Source organism: Seriola dumerili, unplaced genomic scaffold (assembly GCF_002260705.1).
Source record: "Seriola dumerili isolate Sdu_G_001 unplaced genomic scaffold, Sdu_1.0 BDQW01000513.1, whole genome shotgun sequence".
NCBI lineage: Eukaryota > Metazoa > Chordata > Actinopteri > Carangiformes > Carangidae > Seriola > Seriola dumerili.
The window spans coordinates 429,694-457,044 of NW_019174768.1; the positions used below are offsets into that span (position 1 = coordinate 429,694).

A 27,351-nucleotide genomic window follows, 5' to 3' on the forward strand; every position below is an offset into this window, starting at 1 on the left:
TTTGTTAAATAAAACCTGTGGAAATTAACAGTTCAAAGTCACATCTGAATATTTGACATAGCAGCTTTTATAGCACAGATACAAAATCTCCATGGCAACACAAACACTGAGTTTCCCAGTGGTGAGAATCAGTCTACCAGCTGGTTAAAATGAGTAGTGTTGATGAACAAGTACAAGAAAATAACAATTATTTTTTACATCTTCACATCTGTTTGTCTTTGGCTGCACCAGCTGTTCACAGATCCTTCGCCAAGTGTGTGAGGAATGTTTTCAGTGACACAGGGGGAGGCGGGGGAGGAATATTCCCTTTAACTCGTCACTGCAGACGGGATTTAAATTCAATTCAATCACTGAATTACACATGTTCCCCTACACAGATGTGATGGGAAACATCTGTACTGCTGTGAAGCTGAAGGTGTCAAGAGGATATGACTTTCAAAATAAGACTTCTAACTTCACTGTCAGGCCTTTGTTAATGTAAAAACTAATGAGAGCGCACACTGTAAGTTGTGTTTTCTGTGACGTAAAATTTAAAGTGTCAGGTGTGAAGGTGTGTGTGTGATGTGTGTGTGTGTGTAAAAGTTAGGAAGAGCTGGTGCAGCCACAGAGATCGCACATCATCAAACTGCTGCCGCAATGGACAGTTACCACGGTGACCAAACAAAATCCAGTAATCTGACATCAGGCTTTCAGCACATTCACGTCATGTCATAGTGTTCAGGTCAACGTTAGCGTCACAGTGACGAGAGCGGCGCCTGGAAACCGACACAGAGTCAGGACATCTGTTGTTGTTGTTGTTGTTGTTGTTGTTGAGGTCACCAAATGTAAACACCGTATCATGGTGTGGTGATGCAGCTGTGGGCGGAGACAGAGAACCTCCACCTGCAGCCAGCTGGGTCCTGATTCATCTCTATTTCCTCTGCATCTGGATTTGTTCCAGCTGTTAGTTCACAATAATCAATATCAATCAGTAATCAATACTTTAGATCTCCTGCTGCTTCATTTAGTAGCTGCCACTGAAAACTGCAGGAAACAGCTCTAACGAGTTATCCATAATTTCTTTTGTTTCTCATTATAATTAATTATTAGTTACTTATTTAGTTTCTTTAAAGATTTGGATTATTGAAGTGGATCTGGATCTGGATCTGGATCTGGATCTGGATCTGGATTCCTAAAGGTGCGATGTTTATTCTTCAGTGTGTTGATGGTTTGAAAGTTGAATCTTTCAGGTTCTAGGAAAAAAAAAAAAAAAAAAACAGCTCCCAGATTTCAGGTGACGTCTTCAAACCAGCCGAAACATTCAGTTTAGGAGCGAAGCCTCACGCTCTCATGTTGAATCATGTGAACTGTCCCTGATTAAGTATGAACACAGCTGCAGCAGCACACGTCCAGATCATCTCTCTGATCATTCATCATCTGTCTGATTATTGATCATCTGTCTGCAGGAGGGAAATCCATCTAGAAACTGATGAAAACTCATGAAACATGCAGAACAAAAACAGACTCTGGCGTCAGATGTGTCTCAGGCGTCGTCGGGGGTCTCCACCACCACCACCTCGCTGTCAGTAGTCCTGTGTGTCAGCAGGTGTCTGTTCAGGTGGGTTTTGCGGGTGTAGCTCTTGGGGCAGAAGCTGCAGGCGTAGGGACGGATGTTGCTGTGAGACAACATGTGTTTCTTCAGGTCAAACTTCCTCCTCAGACATTTCCCACATTCAGGACACGAGAACGGCTTCTCCCCTGCACCACAGACACACCACAGACAGTCAGGGATGTACAAAGCCACAGAGGTTTAATGGTCTAAATTACAGTTGGTTGGTACCATTATATTCCAAGTGATTCTAAAATTGACCAATCTGTGTTATTTCAGTCGCCCAGTAAAAACTTGTGGAGCCTTCAGTCACTCAGTTTGTTCCCTGAAGAGGATTTGAAGGAACAAACGGTGAGTTAACAACTTTAAAGTTGAGCGTTTATGAACTGGATCAGATCTGAAACCACGTCTCAGTTTCGGGGTGATACATGGAATAACGGTGAGAATTTAACACCATACACGAGGAAACTCACAACACCACCTACCACATCTGACATCTTTCTTCAGTCACTGTTTCCTGAGCTGCTCTCTTACCTGTGTGTATCCTGCGGTGCTCGGTCAGGTGACAGGAGATGGAGAAGGCCTTCCCGCAGTCCTGGCAGACGTACGGCCGTTCCCCCGTGTGAGTCCTCATGTGTTTCTGCAGGTCGCCTCCGGAGGGCCAGCCTTTACCGCACACCGTGCACACGTACGGCCGCTCCCCGGTGTGCCGCCGCACGTGCACGTTAAGGCCGGCGAGCGCAGTGAAGTCTTTGGGGCAGTAGGGGCAGCGGTAGGGCCGCTCCCCCGTGTGCGTCCTCAGGTGACCCTCCAGCCCGTCCCGGGTCTTGAAGCGCTTGCCGCACTGCGGACACAGGAAGCGGCTCTCGGCGGTGTGGCTGGCCCGGTGCGAGTGGAGGCCGGTCAGGGAGCCGTACGTCTTGTTGCACTGGTCGCACTGGTACGAGCGGAAAGTGTGTGTTCGCTGGTGGATACGCAGCTGGGTCACACCTGGAGAGCAGGGACCAATCAGACGGTTCGTTCATGAGCACCAAAATAAAAGTCCAACACATCAGTGTCATCAGAAAGATGTTTACATGTCGATGCTTCAGTGGAACTGTGACTCAAAGCTCCTCCCACAGAAGCACCTGTGTACGTTACCTGAGAAGGTCTGCTCACAGAAGCGGCAGTTGTAGCAGGGCTCCGCCCCCTCCACAGAGTGAGTCTGCAGGTGTCGCAGCAGCTGAGTCTGAGAGCTGAACGTCTGCTCACACACTGTACAGGTGAGGTCAGGTAGCCGGTGCTGCAGTCTGTGGGCGTCTCTCTCCTTGGCCGACTCGAACACCTTATCGCACCTGCTGCAGGTGAACCCTCCTCTGTCCAGGTGGGTCTGCTTGTGATTGGTCAGGCTGGACAGGTGGTGGAACTCCTTGTCACACTGGCCACACTGGTAAACGGGGCGGGCCCGGTGGCTCCGCTGGTGCGACAGGAGCTCGGCTTTGGTTCTAAAGACAGCGTTGCACTGGAAGCAGGAGTGGGACCTGATGGGGCGGGGCTCGGGGAGGCGGGGCTCCGGGGGGCGGGGCTCCTGGTCACGACCGCCTGGTTGACTCTGCAGGCTCACAGCTCCTGTCGTGGTTAAGGCCGACCCGCAGGACTTGTTGGTACGCAGGTGACGGATCACCTATGGACAGTCAGACCGATGAGCTGATTGGACAGATCGGACCAGAACTACAGAGGACGAGTCCTGGTCCAACATGTACCTGCAGAGTTACTACAAGTTTAAGTTTGGTCAAAGGAACAATTAAAGACTCAGTTTGATTCCACTCCAGCAGACAGTTAGCTTAGCTTAGCATAAAGACTGGAAGCAGGGGGAAACAGCTAGCCTGGCTCTGCCCAAAGGAAACACAATCCACCTCCGGCTCCTTCGGAGGTCACTGGTTAAGTCGTTAGCTTGTTACGTCTGTTTAACCTCCAGTTTAGGTGGGTTCTGTGCGGTGTCCTGACTGGGACCAGTAAGCTCTTTAAACTGGTCCTGAACCAGAAACAGGTTGGAACATAACATCTCCTAAAATGGTGATTTGTCATTTTTGCACTTTGTTTAATTTGCAGTTTATTTCAAAATAATCTCCCACGTTTCCTGGAAAGAATTTGGTTGTAATTACAGGTAAAACAGGAAGTGGTCAGGTAAATACACAATAACACACTCTGAACAGAAACATGCACCTGATTCAAACTGAATGGACGACAGGTGAACACACTCACCTGAGAACGGTAGATGAAACATTTGCTGCACTGAGGACACTTGTGAGCCACCCGCTGAGAATTATGGGAAATGCTGTACAAAGCGTTAGCTGTGACCTCGGAGCAGGACTGATCTGATTGGTCCACTGTGAAGGAAGGCAGGAGTTAGATAAATAAAATGTTCAGTTTTTCAGTGTGTGTGTGTGTGTGTGTGTGTGTGTGTGTGTGTGTGTGTGTGTGTTTTACCTGTGTCTTCTGATTGGTCCACAAAGTTTCCAGGTGAGTCCTTCAACCTGACAGGAAACAGTGATGATGACACTTTATTTTGAAGGTCCTGTATCTTTTTCATAATTTTCATAATAATTAGCTGTAAATATTTTTTTTTCTTACAAACTCAAATATAACGAGCAGTTAATGTGTCAACACTTCCTCCGTTTCCTTTATAATTAGTAATAAACTGTCGATCATCAATCATAAACACTGGGAAAAAGAGGCGGAGCATCTGACCCGTCCACCTCCATGATCACAGGTGCAATGGAGCATTCGTCGCCGCCCACTGCTGAATCCTCATTGGACGCCTCCTGCTCGACTGGCGACACGGCCTGACAGATCACAGTCTCCTCCACCTCCTCCTGCTCGTCCTCCGTCATCACCACCACCTCCACCTTCACCAGCTCCACGTCCAGCTGCAAGGGGCTCGCCACTGCAGGAAGAGGATCCACCTGGACCTCTGTGTCGGCGAGAGGAGGCTCGGGATTGGTCAGTTTGGTGAGGAGAGGGTGGGACCAGGCGGAGAGGAGGATCTTCTCAGTGTCACAACACACTGAGGAAAAATAATAGAAACAACAAATACAGTTAAAATCAAACCAGAAACCTTTTCGTTCTGATCTGATTCTCTCTGTGATGTCATACCTGTAGTGGTTGCTCCGCCCAGTGAACAGCTCTGATTGGTCAGCAGCTCTCTCAGATCCTCCCGGCCCGCGTCCTTCAGACAGTCCTCCAGACCACCAGGGGCAGCGTCGAGCCACGAGGCAGCCTGAACGACACAAAGAAAAATATAAAACTGTTTTATTATTAGAAGATGTTTCATTTTGTGTTTGTTTTTACAGTTTAAATCAAACCAGAACCAGAAAAGAGAAAAAGTATTCTGCCGTCAGATAATGTTGGTATCATGATATCGTATTAAATCGAATCAAGAAAAAAATGCATCATCAGTGACTTCCTGTTCATTATCTGTGATGTCCCCCAGAATTAAAGTCACTGAGCACCTGTTTGAAGTCGGGCACAGGGAACAGCTGCTCGATCCTGGACAGGAAGTCAGATACGAGGGCCTGGAGGGCGGAGTCATAACTCTGGTCAAACACCTCCTGAAACAGAGACCAGCACAGAGAGAACGTCACAGGGGCCTGGACATGGGGGGGGGGGCTCACAAAGCCTGCAATCATCATCAATCATTTTTCAGATTATGTTCAGAAATGTTATTGATGCAAATAAACAGCAGCAGCATCAGAAACATTTTCATTTAATTATTATTTAATCAGGTCGTTTCACTGATCACAACAGACACGCAATCAGCTGACAGAAATAAAACAGCTGACACACTCTAATACAAACAATTACAAACAGTCGTTGACACCATCAGGTAGTGAGGTTTAACATCTCAAAGGAAGGTGTGTGAACCGCCTCAGACCAGTTCTGCCATGTTCTGTAGGTTCATGAGGAGAATCTAAGGTGAGCTGGATCATGGTTCTACTGCTGGAAGCTAATCTTGCAGAGTCGTTACTTGACTCACAGCATATACAGTATATGTATATTATATATTATACGACTCCTTGTTTTGGAAAAGCCTTCATAATGCTGCTGTTTTACACACTGACCTGCAGGAGGCGCTGTCTGTCTGCAGGTCTCTGCGTCACTGTGTCAGTCAGAGTCAACAGAGCTGAACACCACTCGTCCACCTGTTCATCCTGCTGCTGGAGGAACAGACACGTTACATCGTCTCTAGTCTGTGAGGAGATTTCACATTCAGTCAATCAGGATTTTGAGCCTCTGACGTGAACTAATATCTGGTTAAGACAAAATCTAATTAAGATGCACAAAATCTAAACGATGTGAAATGAAGAACATTTAAAAGCAAAAACACGAAGAGTCTGATTCTCCAGATCTTTGTCTGCGTCTGTCCCAACATCCACTGCAGTCTGGTCACATGTTAGAGCTGCGACGATCAGTCGATTCATCTGCAGCTTCTTTCATAATCAATTCATCGTTTTTTGAACAAAGACGTCAGATATTTGTTGGTTCCAGCTTCTCACATGATGAAGACTCGACGTCCATCTTTGTCACATGTGAACTCAGCAACTTTGGATTTGGACAAAGATATCTGAAGACGTCACTTTGGGCTGTGGGACGTTTTAACAAAAAAAACTGAAAAACAAAACGAACGATCGATCATGAAAGTAGTTCTTCGTTGCAGCCCTAAAAATAATCAGATGACCGGGTCAAACTGAGGATTGTTTTCAATATTGATTAAATTGTTAAAATATCTGGTAATCCTGAAATATACCAGAATAATTTCGTCTGAGCCCAAGGTGACTTCTTCCAATGTCCTGTTTAATCCGACGGCTCAAACCCCAAATATTACATTTACAATGACCGAAAACAGATTTAAGGCTGAAGCTGAGAATATGGATCCTACAATGGGACCAGTATCCTGCATGGTCCTCCACAGCCCCCCCCCACCTGAACGTCCCTGAGACTGTGGCTGGATGTTAGCGCTGCTGTGTGAGGACAGACTGTCTCAGTTTGCTGCATCTTTAAACACCAACTAACTGCAGTAAACAGATGTATACGAGAGGACACAGGTAGAGCCCTCCTCCCTCACCGTTGCCTCGGAGACAGAGCGGATCCTGTCCAGGTGAGCGTCGACGGCCTGGGGGGTGGGATCAGAGAGGGTCACCTGAGGCAGGAAGAGAGTGAAGATGTCACTTCCTGTTGTGATTACACACCTGTCAGCTGTTTGTCAGTGAAACACTCGCTGCTGCTCTGACGGTGTTTTTGATTCTTTCAAGAAGCTTTAATGTTTATTTTTATAAAACTAACATGGAACGACCTCCAGCAAATTATCAGGGGAATCTGCGGCTCCTCTTGGCTTTACACAGCTTTATAACATGACGTCTTTCCTTAAATAAAAGGAACAAAGTGATGATTTAAATCAGGAAACATCAGGTCAGAGACAGAGGAGCTTTCTTATCTTTACTTTTCACTTTCACCAGAATGAAGTGACTCAACAGCACAGATTTCTTACAGCGGACATGTCAGGGCAGAAAAAGCCTCAGGCCTTTCTAATAGTAATGATAATAATGATGATGATGATTCAGCATGAGGCAGCATGTACGACATCGACATAGTATTGACCACACCTGTGTTTAAAGCAGAAGGTAAAGGCCCTTCAAACTTTTGCACTCATTCCAGAGGACTGCGCCTCTTCTTCTTCTCCTGAGCTATTCTGGCAGTCTGCCACTCTCCTCAAACTACGAGTACTTAACAGTGGAGGGAACGGTTTGTTGTCAGCAGCGACAGACCTGTCACATGTCACAGGTTACTAAAACTACTTGAACCACATTTGCTCCTGAACGCAGCCCGTGTTGCTTTTTTAATCTTGTTTCTTTTAAAAACTCTTAAAATCTGAACTCTGAAACACATTTTATGGAAATATGATTGATGTTGATTTCAATAAAATTAAATTAATTAATTAAATTAAATTTTCCAGCTCTGGACATTTGACACTGAACTGCTTTCTCTTCATGTCTTGTCTGTATTTTTTGTTTTATGATTTGTTCTAATAAAGAAAAAGAGCTCAAACACTGATTTCACTTACACCTGCATTAGTGTGAGTTTTTCCTGATCTAGGTGACACATGCAGAGGCAGAACGCATGTTAATACAACGTGGCAATGGTTTTTCAACACGTTGTTGTGCGGCTAAATATATTTCTACTAGAGTGACCCACATTAACAGCACCGAGCCTCTGCCTCTCTGTGGTTTGGATAAAGACCATAACAACACAGACCTTGGCCCTCAGAGCCAGCAGCAGCAGACTCCTCTGCCGGTCCGTCAGCAGCTCTGGGACCGCCTCGGTTACCAGGGAAACAAAGTCCTCCAGCATCCCATAATGCTTCACGTTCTGCTGCCGAGCGACCTGCCACATCGCTGCCGTCAGCAGGCGGAGAGGGGGGACAAGGAGACGCAGGGAGGAGAGGGGGAGTGGGGGGGCTGAGGGGGAGAGAGGAGGAACATGTTGACATGACACAGTAGGAAAAGCACGGATGTTACTAATAACATTAATAATGGCTGAATCACATTCAGCTCAGTCTGTTTCTGGGTCCTGGTTTACTGGAAACTTGAATCTAATAATAGAGACAAGTCAACATGCCTGCAGGGGAAAAAGCCTATTACCTTCATCATGAACATCATTATCATCATCATTATCCAGTTTACAGTTTGCTGTGAGGTTTGGAAAATAATCCATTTATAACTTTTAGGAATTTTAGGCACATCGGGGAAAAAATAAGTCATATTACTATAAAAATAAGTATAAAAAACACACTTCTGTTATATCATTGTTAGTTTAACATACCTTTCACACAGTGGTTATTTCAGCTTGTCATAGCAGGTAAGGTTTTAGGTGTGTCCATACTTCCACACCTTAATGGTAAGCAGGCATTATTAATCTTAGTGGTTACAAAACATTACTAAGGTGGTTTTTAACTCACAGTTTACAGCAGGAAGCCGTTTATTCCCAGCCAAACTCCATTTAAATATATCAGTAGCTAAGGGTTCATTGCTTATTAGTGAGCAAGCAATACATAATTAAATTGGAGTTAATTTAATTTCTTAAATGAGAACAAATGTCTTTAAATAGGCCTGATGTCACACACAGAACCTAGAACGTAATATTGAGAAAATGTTCATTTAACATCTCTGTATTTGTGTTTTGCAGAGTTATGTTTGGCTGGGAATTAAATACAGCCAAACTCCATTTAAGAAATCTAAGTACTCAAGGTTTCGTTGCTTGTTAGTGAATGAGCAATAGTTCCTAAAACTGGATTTAAGACATTTCCTGAATGAGTATAAATCGGTCTTCTATACGGAATGTGTCTGACACAGAATGCACAGCTTTTAATTTTATACAACCCGGTCTCATCAGACCTGCACCTGTCCATTTAGCGCTGGGTAATTATCGTTATAAGACATGGCGTGTGATGACTGAATGCATTTTATTATGAATGCTGTATTAAAAATATTAAATGATTTGCGGCTTACAGGAGAGCCACACAAGTGCCAGCAGTTAAAATAAACCACTAACGCTACATAACCTTATGCTTTTTTTACTTACTTTTCATTAAATAATCTCATATATATGTACCACACATATGCCGAGGTAACTTGTAACTCATTATAGCTGTTACGATATATTCTATTAAGTATTTAGCTTTCCTTAAACCAAAGTATATTAAAAATGCTCCTTGTGTGAATGGAGTTTGGTTCGAATCGCTCCGACTGGTGAAGTTGCTAGCTAGGACCAACACAAGTTGCTGGTTAGCAGGGTAACGTTCGCCAAAGAGCCGGACAGACGAGACAGTGTCTGATTAAAACGCAGTAAAGTGATGAATAAACCCGAGCAGCACGTACCCATTCTGCTTCCACCGCCGCACACCCGCTCACTTTCCAACAGTGCTCTGAAACCCGGGTTAGCTGGGTGAGCTAATAGCTAAGTGATGTTTACAGTCCGGCTAACAGCGGCTCCGCCTTCACACCGGACGTTAACGAACCATCACTTCCGGTTTCACCTGCACATAGGTAATGTATTGTTGTAACACTTGTTTTATCCATGGAGACCTGTATATATGATGCTAAAGGGAATAGCAGGCAAACTTATTCTGTTTAATAATGGGCGGTGGTGTAATTTATAATTTACATTTTAATTGCCATAAAGTTTAATTCCATAGCATAACTTTTATGTAAGTTTCTTTTGGGAAATATTTCACAGTTTCAGTGATTTTACAATGTATTCTACATTGTACAAAGTCTTACCAATAATAATAAAATAAATAAATGCCTTTAAAGATTATGCAATCTATTCATTTTTTTGTTAGGTGACACTAGTAATTTAATATAGCTTATCTTCAGTTTACTTATTTTTATTGCATGATACAATCTTATATGTAAATAACAGTAATTCAAAATTATAAATGGGAAACAACTACCAATGAATAGCAACCAGTAATACTGTATAAGATCCAGAAGATCAGTCATTGAGTTAATCAATTAACCCAATTGTTACCTAAAGAATTAAAGTCAGTGAAATGACTGGCTCTGCAGCTCACCTCTCACCTGGTTTGATACAGTAAGCCAGGTGTAATCTCCCTCCCTCTGGCTTCTCTCCTCCTCCTGTGGTTCAGTAAATGGATTAACAGGGTTTGTGTGACAGCAGCACAGAGAGCAAGAGAGAAACAGCAAGAAAGAAAACGACCAAAAACAACAACAACAATAAAGGAGGAGGAGAGAAGCACTGAAAGTGGATGTGTGGAAGAGCTGGAGGTCATTTTGGAAAACGGACTTCATTTTGTATTTGTATGGATCTGTGGGGAGCAGAGATCGACAGTCAAGACTGGATTTATGGATCTGTTGCTCAAATAATCCATCCATCACTCCTTCATCCATCCCTTCATCTGTCCCTCCTCCTTTCAAACTGTGGAGCTGCCAACTGTCAATCTGCTCCTAAACTAACTATGCTGTAACTAATTTTATTTATTTATTTTACTCTGGACTGCCTGGACCTAGCCTGCTTTTCATATTCGGCCTAGCTGTTATTTAGCCTGGTTGTGAGTATGGTATAACCTAGTTGGCTATAACCTTAGCCTTACATTAATATAGCCAGGTTGCGTATTGTTGTAGCTGTAAATTTATCTTGGATGTAGCCTGGTTATAAATGAACCCAGGTGAATTCTAGCTTGGCTGTAATTTAATTCTGTTGAAATTCAGCCTTATTGGGTGTTAGCCTGCCAACTATCTTACCCTGGTTATAATCTAGCCAACTGTAATTTTGCCTAGTTTCTAACCTAGCCTGGTGATGATTTAGCCTAGGTTGTGTAGCCCTGGTTTCATGTAGTGTGGATGTTATCTTGCCTAGCTGTAATTTAGTCTGGTTTTAATCCAGGTAGGTATAATTTACTCTAGCCTGGCTGCAGCTTTAAATTATCTTGGCTGAAATCTATCTTTACTGTAGATTGGCCTGGTTGCAGATTATTTTAGCTGAGATTTAGCCCAAATAAAAAAAATTGCCTGGTTGTGACTAGCATGGTAAAATCTAGTGGGCTATAACTTTACCCTTGCTCTAATATAGCCTGGTTGTAATTTTAACTTTGGTTGTCTAGCCCTGGTTTTCATTTGGTGTGGATGTTATCTTCCCTAGCTGTAAATTAGCCTGGTTGTGAATTAGCCTGGTTGGGACCTATCTTGGTGGTAATTTAGCTGTTAGTAAGACGTAACCTATTTTTAGCAGTAATTTAGCTTGTTTATGATTCAGCATGGTTATAAGTTAGCTAGTCTGGCTGTGACTGCTGGTGACTCAGCCTGCTTATAATATATTGTGGTTGTAACTTTGCCAGTTTACAGGGGAGCCTCGCTTAATTTAGCCAGGTTGTACCTCATTAGAGAATTTAGCATTTAGACTTAGCCTCATTATAAGTTGGCAAGGGTGACACATATCCTGATCATTAGCTTTAATTAGCCACAGATATACATATCATCACAATGGATCCAGACCGAGAAGAGGCTGAGGTGTTTTCAGACACAGAAGACCCGAGCCCCCTGAGACCAGAGGAGGAAGAGGAGGAAGAGGAGGAAGAAGAGGAGGAGGAGGAGGAGGAGGAGGATGCTAGGATCTTCAACACCTGGATGCTGCAGTACAGAGGGGGCAAACAGCAGGAGAAAATCGGAGAAGAGGAGGAGGAGGAAGGGGAGGCAGGGGGAGGAAGAGCTGAAAGCAGAAGCAGTTTAGAAACACCGGTCCGAATGAGGACCGACCGTCGGGCATCGCTGCCGTGTCAGGTGAGAGAAACCAGCAGCAGGAGCTTTCAGTGAGGTCACACTGTGGCCTGTAGCACCTCATGGAATACAAAGAGGCTGCATTGGCTGCTGGGTTAGGAGTAGGGTGTGGTTTGTGGCGGGTGTGGCTCAAGGCGGGCGTGGCTTGATGTGCTACAGGCCGCAGGAAGACCCTTCTCTGAGTTTTCAAAAACAATCCCAGTCTCCCACTCGTAAGTATGACTTGGACGTTGATGTGAACAGTATTTACAAGTCAGGAAGTAGTAGATGATAAAACAGTCTTACCACAGGCTCCATTATTAGCTGTTCTGGAGCTTTTGATCATTGTCATGGAGGTCATGATGGACAGTAATGGACTAGTTCCACCATCTGCACCAGCTCACTCCACTTATATAGTTCTGACCTGCAGCAGATTTACTGCAAACTACTTCATGTGAGGAATAACTTCAGAGTTAAAGGACCAGTCAGACCAGTTAACCTCAGTTTATTTAGGGAGCTGGTCGTCTTCAGAGGGTCCACAGCTCCTAATCAGAGACACAATGAGCCTGAAGACCAACACAGAGGCTCTGCTCCTCCACTGTTGTCTTCACTTCAGGCTTTCAGAGGATCTCCACAGATCTCCATTTTTAGCTGCGTTAGCATTAGCAACAAGCTTCCAGCTCCATGGAGCTTTGAGCTGCTCCGTTGGCTCAAAGTGGTTCACTTGGGTGTTAAAGAGAAGCATGGCCGTAAGGCCACTAATGAGGATTACAGACTCATAGTCTTGTTTATTTTTGCCAGTGTTGATGGGATTTTTGGATCAGTGATCCATTCTGTTTTTAAAATCCATTTATCAAACCTTCTGATGAATGAAAGCTCAGACTGTTCTGTGCTTTTATTAACTCACTTACATCCTGTTCTTTATGTCTGTGTTTTGTTTTTATTTGATTATAATCATCAGTCAAATAATCCCGTGATGGAAACTCTCTGTAAAGCACATTGCTGTTTTTAAAGGTGCTCTATAAATAAACTGTGAACTGTGAGGGAGGACAGTGGAGCCCAGTTAAACCTTTTAACTGGTTCAACATTAACTAGTCTCTTTCTCTCTCTGCGTCCAGACTACTCTCTCGGCCATGCAGCTGTCTCGACTCCACTCGTCCACCCGGGCTCCAGTGACGGCGAGGGTCCTGCTGCGACGCTCCTCCTCCCGCCGCCTCCTGTCCTCGCCGCAGGAGGCCGCCGCTCCTGTCACCATTCCCAGCGGTGAGCGAAGACCCTCCCTCATACCCACAATCCCAGAGGCAACAGTACACGAGAGGAGAGGCCAATTCAGGAGACGCAACGTCATGTCACTGGTGGGTAAAACAACTGATGTGAGAACTGACCTGTGTTTTTAACCTGAGAGTTTAAACTGTGTGTTCGTTGCAGAGCGATGCAGACCGTGTGTGTCTGATCTGTCACAACGACTTAAATCGAGGAACCGGCGGCACCAGGGAGCTGCAGTGCACACACACCTTCCACAAAGAGGTAACACACACTCTAACACACACACACACACACATTGTCACAAACAGATGGAAAAATCTGTCTCCATTCAGGGTTTTGCAAAATTCTAAACATGCATTAAAAACGTTCGTCCCTCTCTGCAGTGTATAGAAGAGTGGCTGTGGAGAAAACAGTCCTGTCCTACGTGTCATGTTCAGGTGTCCATGCCACAGCCCGTCTACTGGAGCTCCGCCAGAGTCAAAGTCCCCTAAGACCACCAGTCAGGGAGGCTGACGTCAGTAAACTTCCAGCATCACACCCCCAGTGACATCAAGGTCCCTGAAAACTTCCTGTAGTGGACTGTGACTGCTCCTAAAACCAACAGGGAGAGGATACTGACATATAATGATAAGGAGAGGACAGTGACATCATCAAAACACACTGAAACATTCAGATAAGTCGTGAGAAGAGGAGACAAGGAGAGTGGATTAGTCAGGTTAAATTAAAAGGGACCAAACACAAGCAATAAGCAGCCTGATCCATTTTCTCTGAATCCATCGGAGTCAATGGATCTGAACTCTGGGACATATAATGGGACAGATAACACAAACGTACACTGGGCAGCAGTAGATACCTACATACAGTAAATGGCCAGTTGTGAAGCTAATGTACAACCACAGTAACCTCACTCATGTGTGTGTGAGTGTGTGACATTACAAGTGTTTTGGGTAGAAACATAAACTGACACTGTTGAGCAGCGTTGTGATGATTTTTGAATAAAGTTTGATTGTGGAGGAAAAATGTTCTAATTTTTGACTCAAAATTAAAACCACAGTAGAAAACTGCATTCAAGATTCAAAATGTCAGGAAGGTGTAAATGAGTCGAAGAAAAAAACTGAGCAGTAAACATCAGTAAAAAGTCAAGTACAATAATTATAATGATCCCATTGCAAGAGTGATAGGAAGCTGAGGAAAGATTAAAAACACCATTCCTAGATAAAATTATAAATGTAGCCAGAAAAAATAAAATACAGGGATGATGTGAGTGTTTTGTAATAATCTCAGCTACATAAAGAACTGTTTGTTCATTGCTTTTCTGGCTGTTTAGTTTGTCAGATTGAAGGTCCAGTTCCTTAAAAACAATATTCTGCTCTTATGTTTGTAAATGTCAGCGGGAGAAGAACTATTCAGATCCTTTTCATTCAAAATTCAACTTGAGTAAAAGAACAGACGTATTTAATAATATTAATAATATTAGCATGTAATTAATTAATTAATACTGCTTCTATGTGGGAAGGGTTGGGTGTCCCATAGCCTGTCCGTGCCTAAACATGTTAATTATGATAACCAACTAAAGATATAATGTGCCTTAAAGTGCCTGAGGTTCACCAATCAAGAGTTGAACAGTCCCTATAATAATACATCATACTTTCAAAGATGATCATATGTGTCTGTAAATTAAAAGTAAAATAAAAGTAACTAGTATGTACAAGTATAGCTGTCAGATTAATTTAATGCAGTAAAAAGTACCATATATTGTGGAGAAGAAGTATAAAGTACCATAAACTGGCAGTACTGTACAGTGGTGAAGTAAAAGTACCTGAAAATCCCTGGTGTGGATTTTGGGGGAAACAGCGCCTCCGTCGGGCTCTTTGTGGCCAGAGGCGGTATTGCAGGCGGAAGTGCTGCACCTGTTGATGCGCTGACTTCTCCTCTTCAGTTTTAACTTCGCTCACCTGACTCTAAAAAACACCTGGGAAGCTTCTGGACCCTCGGCAGGTGTCTGTCCCAGTGTCCGGCGGGTAAAACGAGGGTTGATGGATAAATTAAAGAAGGTGCTGAGCGGTCAGGACGATGGAAACAACGCGGATGGGACCGGCATACTGGAGGTGAACGGCAGCTAGCATCAGTGTTGTTTTTAGCCTGTTAGCTCCTGAATATCTGATTTAAATTAAGACAGTTAAACAGTTAAAATCGAACAGAGGTGACAATAACTTCACCAACGATACGTTCATGTAAAGAGAAGGTATTTAGACTGCGATTTCCTCAGACATACGCCATTAAACCCTCATATTCATCATTAGAGTTTTAATAATTAGTCGATAAATCCACATAAAGTTAATTAGAAGCAATCGTGTTTTATCAAGTAAAACACTGATAAATCAGCTTCTAAAATGTGAATATTTGCTATTTATAATTCAATATTTACTGAATATCTTTAGGTTTTTACTGTTTATTTCACAAAATCAAGAGTTTGTTAACTCTCTTTGGACATAGAATAGACTAAATGATTAATGAATTAATCTTAAAAGTAACGGTCACATTCATCAGCATTGAAACAATCATTATTTCAGCCATTTGTCTTTTGCTTACATTAATATCATCCTTTATTAATGACAGAGCCTCTTCAAATGAGCTAATAAAGGAAGATGAAATATTACTTGACTGCTTCTTTCTAAAGCAAGAAAAACATATTTGTTATTTTAATTCGTTAATTTTGTTACAGGCTTTCTGTGTTTGTCATTAATGCAAAAAAAACAGAACCGTACTTACTGAATTTAACAGTGTGAAGAGACATTTTAGCTGCAGCTTCAACATCACTGTCTTTTATTCTACTTCCTTAGAAATAGTACAGGTATAGAAAGGAGCTTTTTCCACTGCTCTTTATAGAAGTCTGAGTTAATTCAGAAAAAGAAATAAGTTGATATGAATGTGATAATATGTCTGATCTACAGTGTGTGATGAGAGAAACTTTTCTTCCATGTCTGTTCTGATGTGAACCGGCTCAACCGCGCAATGAAACTGTCAATATTTCCTTTAGCCTGAAGCAGCCTCTCTCCCTCTGGGTTTATACCTGAACTCACCTGCTGGATCTGGAGGTTGATCCATGTAAACCACCTTCCCGCAGTCTGTTTCCTTAGCGTGCCGTCAGTTTGTTGATGTGGTTGTTAATTGATTGGTTGGTTGTTCATTTCAGTTTCAGCCTGTAGAGACACAGCTGCTGCTGTCTCTGTCTGTTTTCTACATGAGTTATGTTGTTTATTTGCCACACCATAAACAACCTCTGGAGCTTTTGATGATGATGATGATGATGATGATGATGATGATGATGATGATGATGATAATAAGATGATGATGACATCTGTGCAGAGAGCCAATCAGGCGTCGACCCTGGCCTGGGGGACGAGGATGAAAGGCTTCGTGGTCTGCTTCATCCTGGGTGTGTTGTGCTCCATCCTGGTGAGTCTGAGTGAACACCTTAATGATGCTCCTACACAGCACTGTTTCCATGGTAACAACCTGTCTGTCTGTTTTGTTTGATTCTATAGTGACAGCCGGTCTGTCTCTGTTTCCCTCGGTTTCTATGGAAACAGTCTCTTTCTTTTTTGCCTCTATCCATGGTAACAGCTTGTTTTTGCTGTATGTATCCATGGTAACAACTTCTCTGTTTTGCCTGGCTGTGTCCATGACAACAGTGTGTGTATCTGTCTTTCCCATTTCTATGGTAACATCCTCTTAATCTCTTTTCTGTCTGTATCCATGGTAACAGCCTGCATATCTTTTCTGCTTGTTTCTATGGTAACAGCCTGTCTATCTGTATTTCCTGTCTGTTTCTACAGTTACAGCTCGTCTGTCAGATTTCCTGTCTGTTTCTATGGTAACAGCCTGTCTTCTTGTTAGTATCCATGGTAACAGCCTGTCTGTCTGTAATATTCTGTCTGTTTCTATAGTAACAGCCCTTCCTGTGTTGCTGTCATAATCTAAGGTAACAGTCTGTGTCTCAGTCTCTGTCTCTGTTTCTATGGTAACCACCTGTCTTGTCTAGCTGTACCCATTGAGAGTGGTCTGTCTTTCCCGTCTGTTTCCATGGTAACAGCCTGTCTGTCTCTCTGTACTCAGGGCACCTGTATGCTGTGGATCCCAGGTTTTGGTCTCGCTGTGTTCGCTGTCCTCTACAGCGTGGGAAACATCTGCGCTCTGGCGAGGTACCAACCAGAACCCACCTGGTCTGACCTGGTCTGACCTGGACCTAGTCCACATTAGTTCAAACCAGGTCAGACTGGGTCAGATCAATCAAACTTTATGTGTGTAGCACCCTTCGTAGAGGTGAGAGCAGCTCTAAAATAAATGATGTTCATCTCAGTGTCTGACTTCAAAGAAAGGACCTGCTGCTCTCTAGTGGTTGACGTCAGTATCACCTGTAACTCAGCAGGTAAATGTGATGTCATTTCAGCACCATGTTCCTGGTCGGTCCGTGTCGGCAGCTGAGGACCATGTGCGCTAAAGAGAGGGCGCTCGCCACCGCCATCATGTTGGTGAGAACACACACGTAGAGACACGTGAGCGGTCGTGTCAGTGACGTTCTCACATTGTTACACACAACTAACAACTTACACTCTAATTCACTCATTAACAGAGTCACAGTTTGTTTCTGTGTCAGACATTATAGACACGTTTTACTGTGTTTGAAACGTGAAAGTTTAAAAGAGAGAAATCCTGTTTCTGTGTTTAAAACCAGCTGAACTTTGACAGGATCAGGAGCAATGATGACGTGGAAAATTAAAGTCCAGTTTCAGATGTTTTTACAACTTTAACTGTTGGACTCGTTTGTGTGTCTGTGTCTCTGCAGGTCTGCCTGGTGTTGACACTGTGTGCTGCTTTCTGGGTGAGAAACACAAACGCACAAACAACTTTTTCTTCCCAGGATGAAGTGAATGTGTCACAGATTTACTGATACTGATCTGTGTAAGAAAAGAAAAGATGTGGAAACGTTGACTTTGACTAAAATCGACATAAACTTGTTGAGTTTCATGGTGTTTGAGGTGGATGTTCTGTGTTTATAGTGAATATTTCTTCTCTCTGTTCAAGCTGATGTCTGGTTCTTGGGACTGGTTTGTTGATAAAGTTTAGCAGAATAAAAACACATTTTATTTTGTTCTAGTGTCAGATTTTGAATCAGTCTCTCTCTCTCTGCAGTGGAAGAATAACGGTCTCGCTCTGCTGTTCTGTGTCCTTCAGTTTCTGGCTTTCACCTGGTATAACACACACACACACACACACACACACACACTCACTCACACAGTGTTTACCTGCCTGTCTGTTTTACCTGTCTAACTGCTGCTTTTGTTGATCACAGGTACGGCCTTTCATACATCCCCTTTGCCAGGTAACACACACACACACACACACACACACACACACACACACACACACACACACACACAAACACAAGCTGAACATGAAGATGAGAACGTATGAAAAGTTAATGCAAACAAAATAAACAACACAACAACAACTACAGAATCTATGTGAGATTCATCAACAATTACTTTTGTAGTATTCAGCAACTACAGTTCCCATAAGGCTTTGCAAGCTCTGCATTCACTTGTTTAGTTTTACTGATGCTCTGTATGACGGGAAACTGCAGCCGTCACCTTTAATATGACGACGTTTAACAAAATGTTTGTTCTGTAAAATATAAAAAACAACAAATATAAGTTTTAATATTTGTCTCTCAGTCTGATCAGCAGTCCAACAGATTGATTATTGATTATTTGTTCCTTTTAGAGGCAGTTCACATTAATCAACTTGATTTATTAATTAAATGCAGCTCAGTGCTGCAGAAAAAAAATAATAAAGATATAAAGATATAAATGATATAAACAGTTAAAAAACAGAACTAACATTGTAAGAACATAAGTATTAAAATATTGTTAAAAAAGAGATAAATTTATAGTTTTTCTTATTAATTTCTACATGTTGGAACAGGCGTTTCTGTCATTTACTAAATTATTACTAAAAAATACTGAAATATTTAATCAAAATAAAAAGTCTATTGAGTTTTGTTTTATAGTTTTACTTGTTAATTAAAATGAAACTAACAGATTAATAAGGGTTAAATCTCTCCTCTCTCTCTTTCAGGGACGCCGTCATCAAACTATTCTCAATCTGTGTCTAGACTCCACCCCGCCTCACCCCCCACCTGTCTGACCAATCAGGACGCAGGATGCTATGTGCTTTGTATCCAATCAGCAATGAGCATGGGCCTTAAAATACTTCAACCTCAGAGTCACTGAACGTCTTAAAGAGACCTGGTTTCCATGGAGACCAGTTCTCACTACCTGTACAACTTCCTGTTTTCTGTCATTTCCACCTGGACTCTTACCTGGACTCGGTTTCTGTGTTCACACCAGAACACGATCTGGATTCTGCAGCCAGATCGGATTCAGTTTCTGTTTCATCAGCGACATGTTCGACTCATTTCACATCGTTTAGTTTTTATTCGTTAACAAAGTATATGAAACATTTCGTTCTCGTTACGTTACCTTCTGTTCAGTTTGTTTAGTCTCAGTCTTCGTCTGATCTGAACCTTCAGGAACCAGGAACTCCTGATTCTTCACCTAATATTTATATTTTTTATACTTTAACTCAGCAATTATTTAATGTGGTAGAGATGTGCTTTTATTCTGAAGTGCGTGATGATGTCAGAGTGCACCTCAGTACGCTGTGACATCACAGCTGGGCGGGGTTACAGGAGCAGCAGTGCACACTAAAACCTAATGTAGAGCTGCAGCAATTAGAAAATGAATCAGGGGCTGTTTTGACAAAGGATGAATCGTTTTTATCAGTTTTGAAGCTGAAATGTGAAACAGTTACTGTTGTAACTTCTTAGATCTTTGACTTTTTATAGATAAAACAATTAATGGACAAGTTGAGTAGATAATGATCAGACTGATTGATCACTGTCGTTAGTTGCTGCTGTATCACACAATCAGTGAAAGTGATGATCATCACAGTTAATTATTATGTATGTACTGTTTCTGTTTCTGTACTATTCAGATTGTTATAAGTCCCTGTCTGTGTGTCTGTTTCTGTTTTTATGAATCCCAGTTCATGTGTGAGATTCTGTCTCTGTGTGTTTGTTGTGTGTTTAAACATCAGATCCAGGTCTGACAGTTTAAAGTGTGCAGCTCTTTCCAGCCACAGAGGGCAGTGAACCGGCCTCTCAGCCTGGTGTTAGCTCCACCAGCTCCTCCTCCATTACTCCCAGTTTACCTTCTGGTTTTAATGGTCCAAGTGATTTCAGCAGAAACATTCACACAGACAAACATTTCATCTCAGTGTTTCCTGTCTGTCGTGTGTCTGTGTCTTCACTGGAACAGTTTTAATAAATATTGATGTCTGTGTTTAACATCAGTGTTTGTATGAAGTCATGAATTTATCTTCACATTTAATACAAAGTAAAATGTCTGTTTCCCACCTCCCTCTGGTCCGGAGCAGAGCTGATGCTGCAGCTGAAAGAATCCAGATCAGATCTGAAACAGGGTTTCATTTCTTAAATAGTTAAACGTCGTGTGAATTCTGTCCTCAGTGTGCGTGTGTGTGTGCGTGTTACCTGGTTTTCTGGTGTTTACCTGCCTCCCTCGTTAACGTCTTCTTTATGCCTGTTAAGTCTCTAAAGCCTGTAATCTCCACCCTCCACCACCCGCTGATTAAAACACACACACACACACACACACACACACTCCATTTTAAGGCAGCCAACACAGTCCAGATATCGTATGTCGCTGTGTGTGTGTTTCCAGATGTTCTGTGTTTGGATTTGACCTATTCTCCATTACATGCTGATCTGAACAGCTGATGGTGTTTTTCTTCAACACTGTCGTATGACATTTAAACCTCCAGGAGGCACAGTGGTGGTTTTTGTTTTTATTATCATAGTCAAATTAATTAATTGTTTGAGTTGGTTAATCACCGAGTCAGATCTACGTCCTCATTTTGAAACACGCTGATTACATGTGAAAACGGTGAATCCACGCTCGTGTTTTCAACAACTGAACTGATAAATACGGAGGATTCAAGGCGCTCCGGGTTCTTTGTCTTGTCATAAACACAGCAGTTTCCAGATGTGTCCACTCTGTAGACTGTTTTCATAAAAACTCAGATTTTCTCATCCACACTGAAGCTTGAGACCGATGTTTTTAAAATGATCCACTCTAGAGACTCAATAAAGAGCTCAGTTTTCCTCGTCCACACTAAAACGTGACGTTTCCAGACTTTCAGCCTGTTCCTGAAAGCATCAGATTTCCTCGTCTGAACCAACCTGAAAGGGCGACGTTTTCAGATCTTTCCACGCTTCATCCACACTTGAAACTGATGTTTTTTTTAAGGTCTATCATCTCTGGACACTTTTCCTCCACACTAAAAAAACATGGTTTGCTTTTTCAGATTGAACGACGTCAGAGAGCTGAATCCGTCTTTTCAGTTCAGTGTTTTCAGATTTAAAAAACTTCCTTTTCCTCATCTTTACTTGAGAATGTGAATTTTAGATGAATCCTCTCCAGAGACCGTTTAAAAGCTCTGTTTTTGTCTCAGAAATCGATTGCAGTGGAGTGTAGAGAGCGGATGGACTCAACTGAATAGAAAAAGATGTTAATTTAATTTGTCCAGGTTTGTGTGGAAATAGTTGAAATAAGCAGATATGAAATCACTTGACGTACATGCTGAATCATAGATTGATTCTTTCTACTCTGTGTAATTAATAATTAATCCTCTGAATCAGTTTAAAATATATTATCTCTTCGAATTAATCCACTGATTCCTCTGTAGTTTCTTAATATTTACTTAGTTTTTTCATCAAAATTAGAGATAATTAAGCTTCAGTGAAACTGGCATCGAGTGGTCGAGCGAGGTAAATTTTGTGTGTGAAAGAGGAGAGAGAGTGGTAGAGGGAGGTAGTGTGTGTGTGTGTGTGTGTGTGTGTGTAATGGGGGAGAGAGAGCGGTAGAGCGAGGTACAGTCGGACTATCCTGTGATTGTTTCTGATGTTCAGTTGGAGCTGAGCAGCTTCACATCACACAGCAACCCACTGTAATTAATTAACATCATTCATTAACAGTTATTTTCAATTAACCATTTAATTGTCAATTTGTCTCGTTTAGTTTTTGGATTATTTCACCTGTCCAGCTCAGTGTCGAGTGTCACAGGTAAGTTCATTTTTATCAGCTGTTACTTATTGATCACCAGAGATCTTTGATTGTTATTCACACATTTTACTTTTCTTTTATATTTATGGGCAGATAAAAATGTCATTCGTGTTTTATGGCAACATTTTTATTTTAGTTTTTATTGTTTGTTTCAATGGATTTAATAATTATTGATATTATTGATATAATTATCTCTTCATGTCTTTAACCATGAAATCAACGTTTCCTCCGAGTTCATCCACAGAAATGAAATCCTCCTCTCCCTCCACCTGCAGAGACTGTAATTAAGTCATTATTTAATTAGAATAAAAACATACACTAACAGTATAATATTTACATTTACATACCTGCTTATATATCTGATAATATGATAAGTAGAAGTAGGAGAGATATTTTCTCCTCACCAAAACAGGTTGAGAAATATTAGAAATATTAGAAATATTAGAAAAATATTTAACAAAAATTAAAATGATTTTAAAATCATGTAACTGAAGATTTGAATGATTTAAACACATGCTGCTGTAACGTACGTTCTGGACGTCACTATTGTTCCTGCAAATAATTATTATTGTTTGTTGCATTTTATTATTTAATATAAATATTTTCAACTCCAAATAATGAACTAATACAATGAATTCAAACCGAGAGTTCAGTGAATGATGTTAGTGAAGTGAAGTGTTTGAAGCTGCGACCGAATCATTCGTGACATAAATGAATGAACATGATGATGGAGGTGAATATATAATAAATATATGATAAATATATTTGTTTATATTTATATTAGTGTCACAGGTGTTTTATTTTTGCTGTAAAATGAATTTAAATCTTCCGGTTGTTGGTTTGAATCAGACAGAGACACAAACACACGACTGAGTGTCGCTGTGAGGAACAAGGAATAAACTGGATATTGTTGCTCTAATGCAGCAGCTTCATCCTCAGCTCATGTCCCACTTCAAAATCTCTACAATGTTGGCGGCCCACATCCGACCCCGTAACAAGACAGAGGCCAAATAACGTCTTCACAGATCACTTTTTATCTTAATGATAACGAGCGAACGTTCGAACCGTCTCTTTCCTGTGAGCTCTTCCTGCTCAGACTCTGTGTGTGATGTGACATTTCAGCTCTCACTCACACTCAGAGAGAAAACACATATATGATGTGAAGTTCCTGCCATTGGCTGACAGGCCTTAATACGAGAGAAACATTCTTTATTTAACATTTAAAGATCATTTTGTTTTAAATCATTAAACTAAATTATTTATTATTTTCAGGATTAGAACCTTTAGATTCAGTGATGAAATAAATGTGTTTTAATACAAATCCAACAACAGGTGTAAAACTGAAAATATAAAAAGCCTAAATTATATTCAGAGCTTAATTACAAATGAAGCTTAAAGCTGAGTCGAGGTGTTTTAAAGCTGCTATCACAGAAATGTGTTTTTGTGTAACAGTTAAATTAGTTCCAGGATGATTCGGTTTATTAATTTAAAAAAAGATTTCATGTACATTTATACAAGCTGCTGTAAAGCTGAACTAAAGCTCTTGAAGGACGAGTTCACAGTTCAAGTCTTAAAACCATCGTCATCTGCCGACGTGCAGGTTTTTAACCTCGGTTCACACTGGACGTAAACTGATCTCTTCATCATGTGCTGCGATGTGGAAAACTGTCAACTCGTCCTTTAAGTTCAACATTTATAAAGAGGTTTGATTCATTTTCTAGTAAAAATCCCACAGTTGCAGAATTTGGGGGAAATATTTGTAGAATAAAGCAAAAGAAAAAAAATTTACAGGAAGTAGAAATTAAAAGAGTTTATCGGGACATTGAAAATTGGTGGACCTGATCAATTAACATGATTAACTGATGGTCCACAGATTCATGTCTTCTTGAACTCTGACTCCAAACTAACTCCACCTTTCCAAACTGCCAGCTTTCGATTACGAAGATTAAAGCCAAAGTGCTGAAGCTTCATTTAGGTAAAAGTCGCATTATTCATTATTTATCATTTAATGATCATTCCACGGCTCCAGCAGCCGCGGTGCTTCACTTCCTCCTCAGTGGCAGAGCCGTCAGATGCATTCAGGTGCTCCTTCACTTGTATTTCCCAAACATTTGCCTGATGGTGTGGAAATCAAAGTTACATCGTCACTGAATCTTCATATCAACGAAACTGGGCCATGACGCCATTGGTTCATCGTTTGGTCTTCAGACCAAACGATGAACCAATGGCGTCCAAATTTAGGTAAAGGCTCAAATTCTTGAAAATTAATACATTTTTTTCAATGGAGAATTTAGGTAAAATAACTCCATAGTTGTTTTTGTGTCTGTGTGTCTCCAGATGAAGGTGGAGGGATTCCAGGAGGACGGGGAGTCCGGTTCTGTGTCTTCAGCGGACCGGACCGGCGGTGGAGGCACCGTCGTCGCCACCGTTCGCAGTGGCGGGACGGCGTGCAGCCCCGGCTCGGCCGAACGCTGCATGTCACGGCTGCTGAGCGCGGTGGAGAGCGAGCTGCAGGCCGGCCGGGAGAAGGGCGACCCGACGGAGAGGGAGCTCAGGGTGACGCTGGAGGACGCCGAGCTGTGGAGGAAGTTTCAACACATCACCAACGAGATGATCGTCACCAAGAATGGACGGTAACCACGACGACTGTCTCCAAAACGACCCATCTGAGCGTTAGGCAACGACACGCACGTGGTTAAAGGAAGTTTGATGTGAAAGGGAACAGACCGTGAAACCATGAAAAACTGCCAAGTGACGTTTTATAGTGTTTAACCAAAATCACCAGAATACACGGAGATAGAATCTACAGAATATCTCGCATTGATGACGAGTGAAACTTTAAATCCTCTGTCCAGAGTTCGGTTGGTCAGTCAGAGGCTGCACTGTCCCTGCTGCTGTTTGTCTTTGTTGACAAAATTTGTGGCAACTAAAACTTAAGTTTCACCTTGTTTGAGATGAATTATATTAATTATATACGTCTCATATTATATAGATATTTAGATTAAATCTACAGAAAATACTGCAGTATTGAAAATGAAAACTTGTCCAGAGTTTAGTTGGTGGATGGTCAAAAGTTTGCAGTGGTCGGTGTTTGGACTCAGTTTAATGTTGTGTCTCTGAATCGTTCTGAATATTGTGAACAGGAGGAGGAACAGCATGAAGAGACGACGGTGTGTGTGTGTGTGTGTGTGTGTGTGAGTCCAGATCAGTGATCCTGTTAACCAGGGTTATTCATTAGTGTCGATATCAGCCGTCAACGTCGCCTCTGTGTGCTGTCTTTTTTTTTTTTTTTTTTTTGCCGAGCCGAGGCGTGTTGACCAGTCGCGCCCTGCCGTGGGCAAACACTCCATTCACACCTGCAGAACGCCACTTCAGCTGCTGTTACTGATGGAGAGCGCCGTGTTTGTCTGAGCGCCGTGTTACGAGGAGGAAGACTTAAAGGGACTGTCGGTGTTTTTCACAGAAGGTGGAGGTAGAGAGATAAAAACACGACGCACTGTAAAAGATTTAACTCCCTCGCAGTTTATACAGTTGAGTTTAGATCAATTAGTCCATATTCAGATAATTAATCAGCAGCTGATTGTGTCAGTCTTTTCTGAAATGAGTCTCCGAGGTTTGGACTGACGCTCAGATTAAACAAAAACATGTGAAGACTAATGAAGAAAATAATCAGCAGATCAGTAACAACAAGAATCTCATGGTTTAATCAGTCAAACGTTTCTGTGTCCAGGTGAATTTGCTTCATTCTTCTTGGTCTTTGGCTAAAAGCAGATGAAAGTGGGTTTGTTGAGCACGTCATCATCCTGAAGGTGTTTGAGAAGATTCTTAAATGACCTCCAGACACTTGGACTAACCTTTGAAAACTAATGGCGTCTCTTCACAGTCGCATGTTCCCGGTCCTGAAGGTCAGCGTCTCGGGTCTGGACCCCAGCTCCATGTACTCCTTCCTGCTGGACTTCGTGCCGGCCGACGGCTGCCGCTGGAAGTTTGTGAACGGCGAGTGGGTGGCGGCTGGGCGGGCGGAGGGACGCGGCGAGGGGCGGAGCCACGGCGGCATCTACATCCACCCGGACTCACCGAACTTCGGCGCTCACTGGATGAAGGCGGCCGTGACCTTCAACAAGGTCAAACTCACCAACAAGGTCAACGGAGGAGGACAGGTAAACTCACCTGGACTCCAACAACAAACTGACTCGCAGAGTAAAACATTCATCCATCCATCCATCCATTCATCCATTCATTCATCCATTCATCCATCCATCCATTCATTCATTCATCCATTCATTCATTCATCCATTCATCCATCCATTCATTCATCCATTCATTCATCCATCCATTCATTTATTCATCCATTCATTCATTCATTCATCCATTCATCATCCATTCATCCATTCATCCATTCATCCATCCATTCATTCATCCATTCATTCATCCATTCATTCATTCATCATCCATTCATTCATCCATCCATCCATTCATCCATTCATCCATTCATCCATCCATCCATCCATCCATCCATCCATCCATCCATCCATTCATTCATTCATCCATTCATCCATCCATCCATCCATCCGTTCATCCATTCATTGGTTCAGGTCCAGTGAGAGCAGTTTCCCTCTCTGCTCTGTCAAACACAGAATAAGTAAAACTTTATTTAAACAGCTCGTTTCCTTCCAGGTGGAAACACAATGTTACAGCCACTAACATCATGTGACCAGATCAAACTTTATTAGACTCGAATTAAAACAGACACAAAATAAATGATACATATGAATTAAAAACCATTAACAACCGATCAGTGGAGAAGATATGTAAATTAAAACTATTAAAAAGTAGGAATGAAATGTAATTCAATAAAACAATAAGTAAATAGTCTGTCAAGTCAAAACTTTAAACTCAGTGGTGCTGTAACCGTGGAAACATCAGAGATCAGCGGAGGCAGCGACTCCTCGTCGGTGCTTTATCGACACGGCGCTCGGAA

At 42.1% G+C, this 27,351-nt stretch overlaps 3 protein-coding genes across 3 annotated transcripts in view; 2 read left to right on the forward strand and 1 right to left on the reverse strand.

The window, feature by feature from the left end:
- Window positions 1-81: 81 nt before the first annotated feature.
- Window positions 82-9,596, reverse strand: LOC111235519 (oocyte zinc finger protein XlCOF22-like). Its single transcript, XM_022763975.1, has 12 exons — window positions 9,502-9,596; window positions 7,880-8,082; window positions 6,693-6,767; window positions 5,689-5,784; window positions 5,080-5,178; window positions 4,724-4,847; window positions 4,319-4,634; window positions 4,058-4,104; window positions 3,833-3,957; window positions 2,729-3,251; window positions 2,123-2,578; window positions 82-1,737 (listed from the first exon to the last, which is right to left on the reverse strand). Exons 1-12 carry the CDS (start codon window positions 9,503-9,505, stop codon window positions 1,523-1,525), a joined length of 2,283 nt encoding a protein of 760 aa, XP_022619696.1. The 5' UTR covers window positions 9,506-9,596; the 3' UTR covers window positions 82-1,522.
- Window positions 9,597-15,062: 5,466 nt separating this feature from the next.
- LOC111235529 (vesicle transport protein SFT2B-like) lies at window positions 15,063-20,538 on the forward strand. Its single transcript, XM_022763987.1, has 8 exons — window positions 15,063-15,272; window positions 16,534-16,623; window positions 17,284-17,369; window positions 17,618-17,699; window positions 18,014-18,049; window positions 18,361-18,419; window positions 18,521-18,550; window positions 19,306-20,538. The coding sequence occupies exons 1-8, from the start codon at window positions 15,201-15,203 to the stop codon at window positions 19,340-19,342; spliced, it is 492 nt and encodes a 163-aa protein (XP_022619708.1). The 5' UTR covers window positions 15,063-15,200; the 3' UTR covers window positions 19,343-20,538.
- Window positions 20,539-24,025: 3,487 nt separating this feature from the next.
- The window catches only part of LOC111235547 (T-box-containing protein TBXT-like), a 5,849-nt gene continuing 2,523 nt past the window's right edge, over window positions 24,026-27,351 (forward strand). The window contains exons 1-3 of the mRNA XM_022764018.1: window positions 24,026-24,073; window positions 24,708-25,003; window positions 26,254-26,530. Coding sequence (XP_022619739.1) covers window positions 24,026-24,073; window positions 24,708-25,003; window positions 26,254-26,530 — 621 coding nt within the window. The remainder of the gene's footprint in view (window positions 24,074-24,707; window positions 25,004-26,253; window positions 26,531-27,351) is intronic.

Excerpts from the sequence above, each read along its gene's own strand:
- LOC111235519 (XM_022763975.1), bottom strand. Across the intron at positions 4,848-5,079 it reads CTGTGCCCGACTTCAAACAG|GCTGCCTCGTGGCTCGACGC; the intron begins GTGCTCAGTGAC and ends TGTGTCGTTCAG. Across the intron at positions 4,635-4,723 it reads GGGCGGAGCAACCACTACAG|TGTGTTGTGACACTGAGAAG; the intron begins GTATGACATCAC and ends ATTTTTCCTCAG.
- LOC111235529 (XM_022763987.1), top strand. The coding sequence starts at position 15,201 with ATGGATAAATTAAAGAAGGTGCTGAGCGGTCAGGACGATGGAAACAAC. Across the intron at positions 16,624-17,283 it reads GTGTGTTGTGCTCCATCCTG|GGCACCTGTATGCTGTGGAT; the intron begins GTGAGTCTGAGT and ends CTCTGTACTCAG. Across the intron at positions 18,551-19,305 it reads TCATACATCCCCTTTGCCAG|GGACGCCGTCATCAAACTAT; the intron begins GTAACACACACA and ends TCTCTCTTTCAG.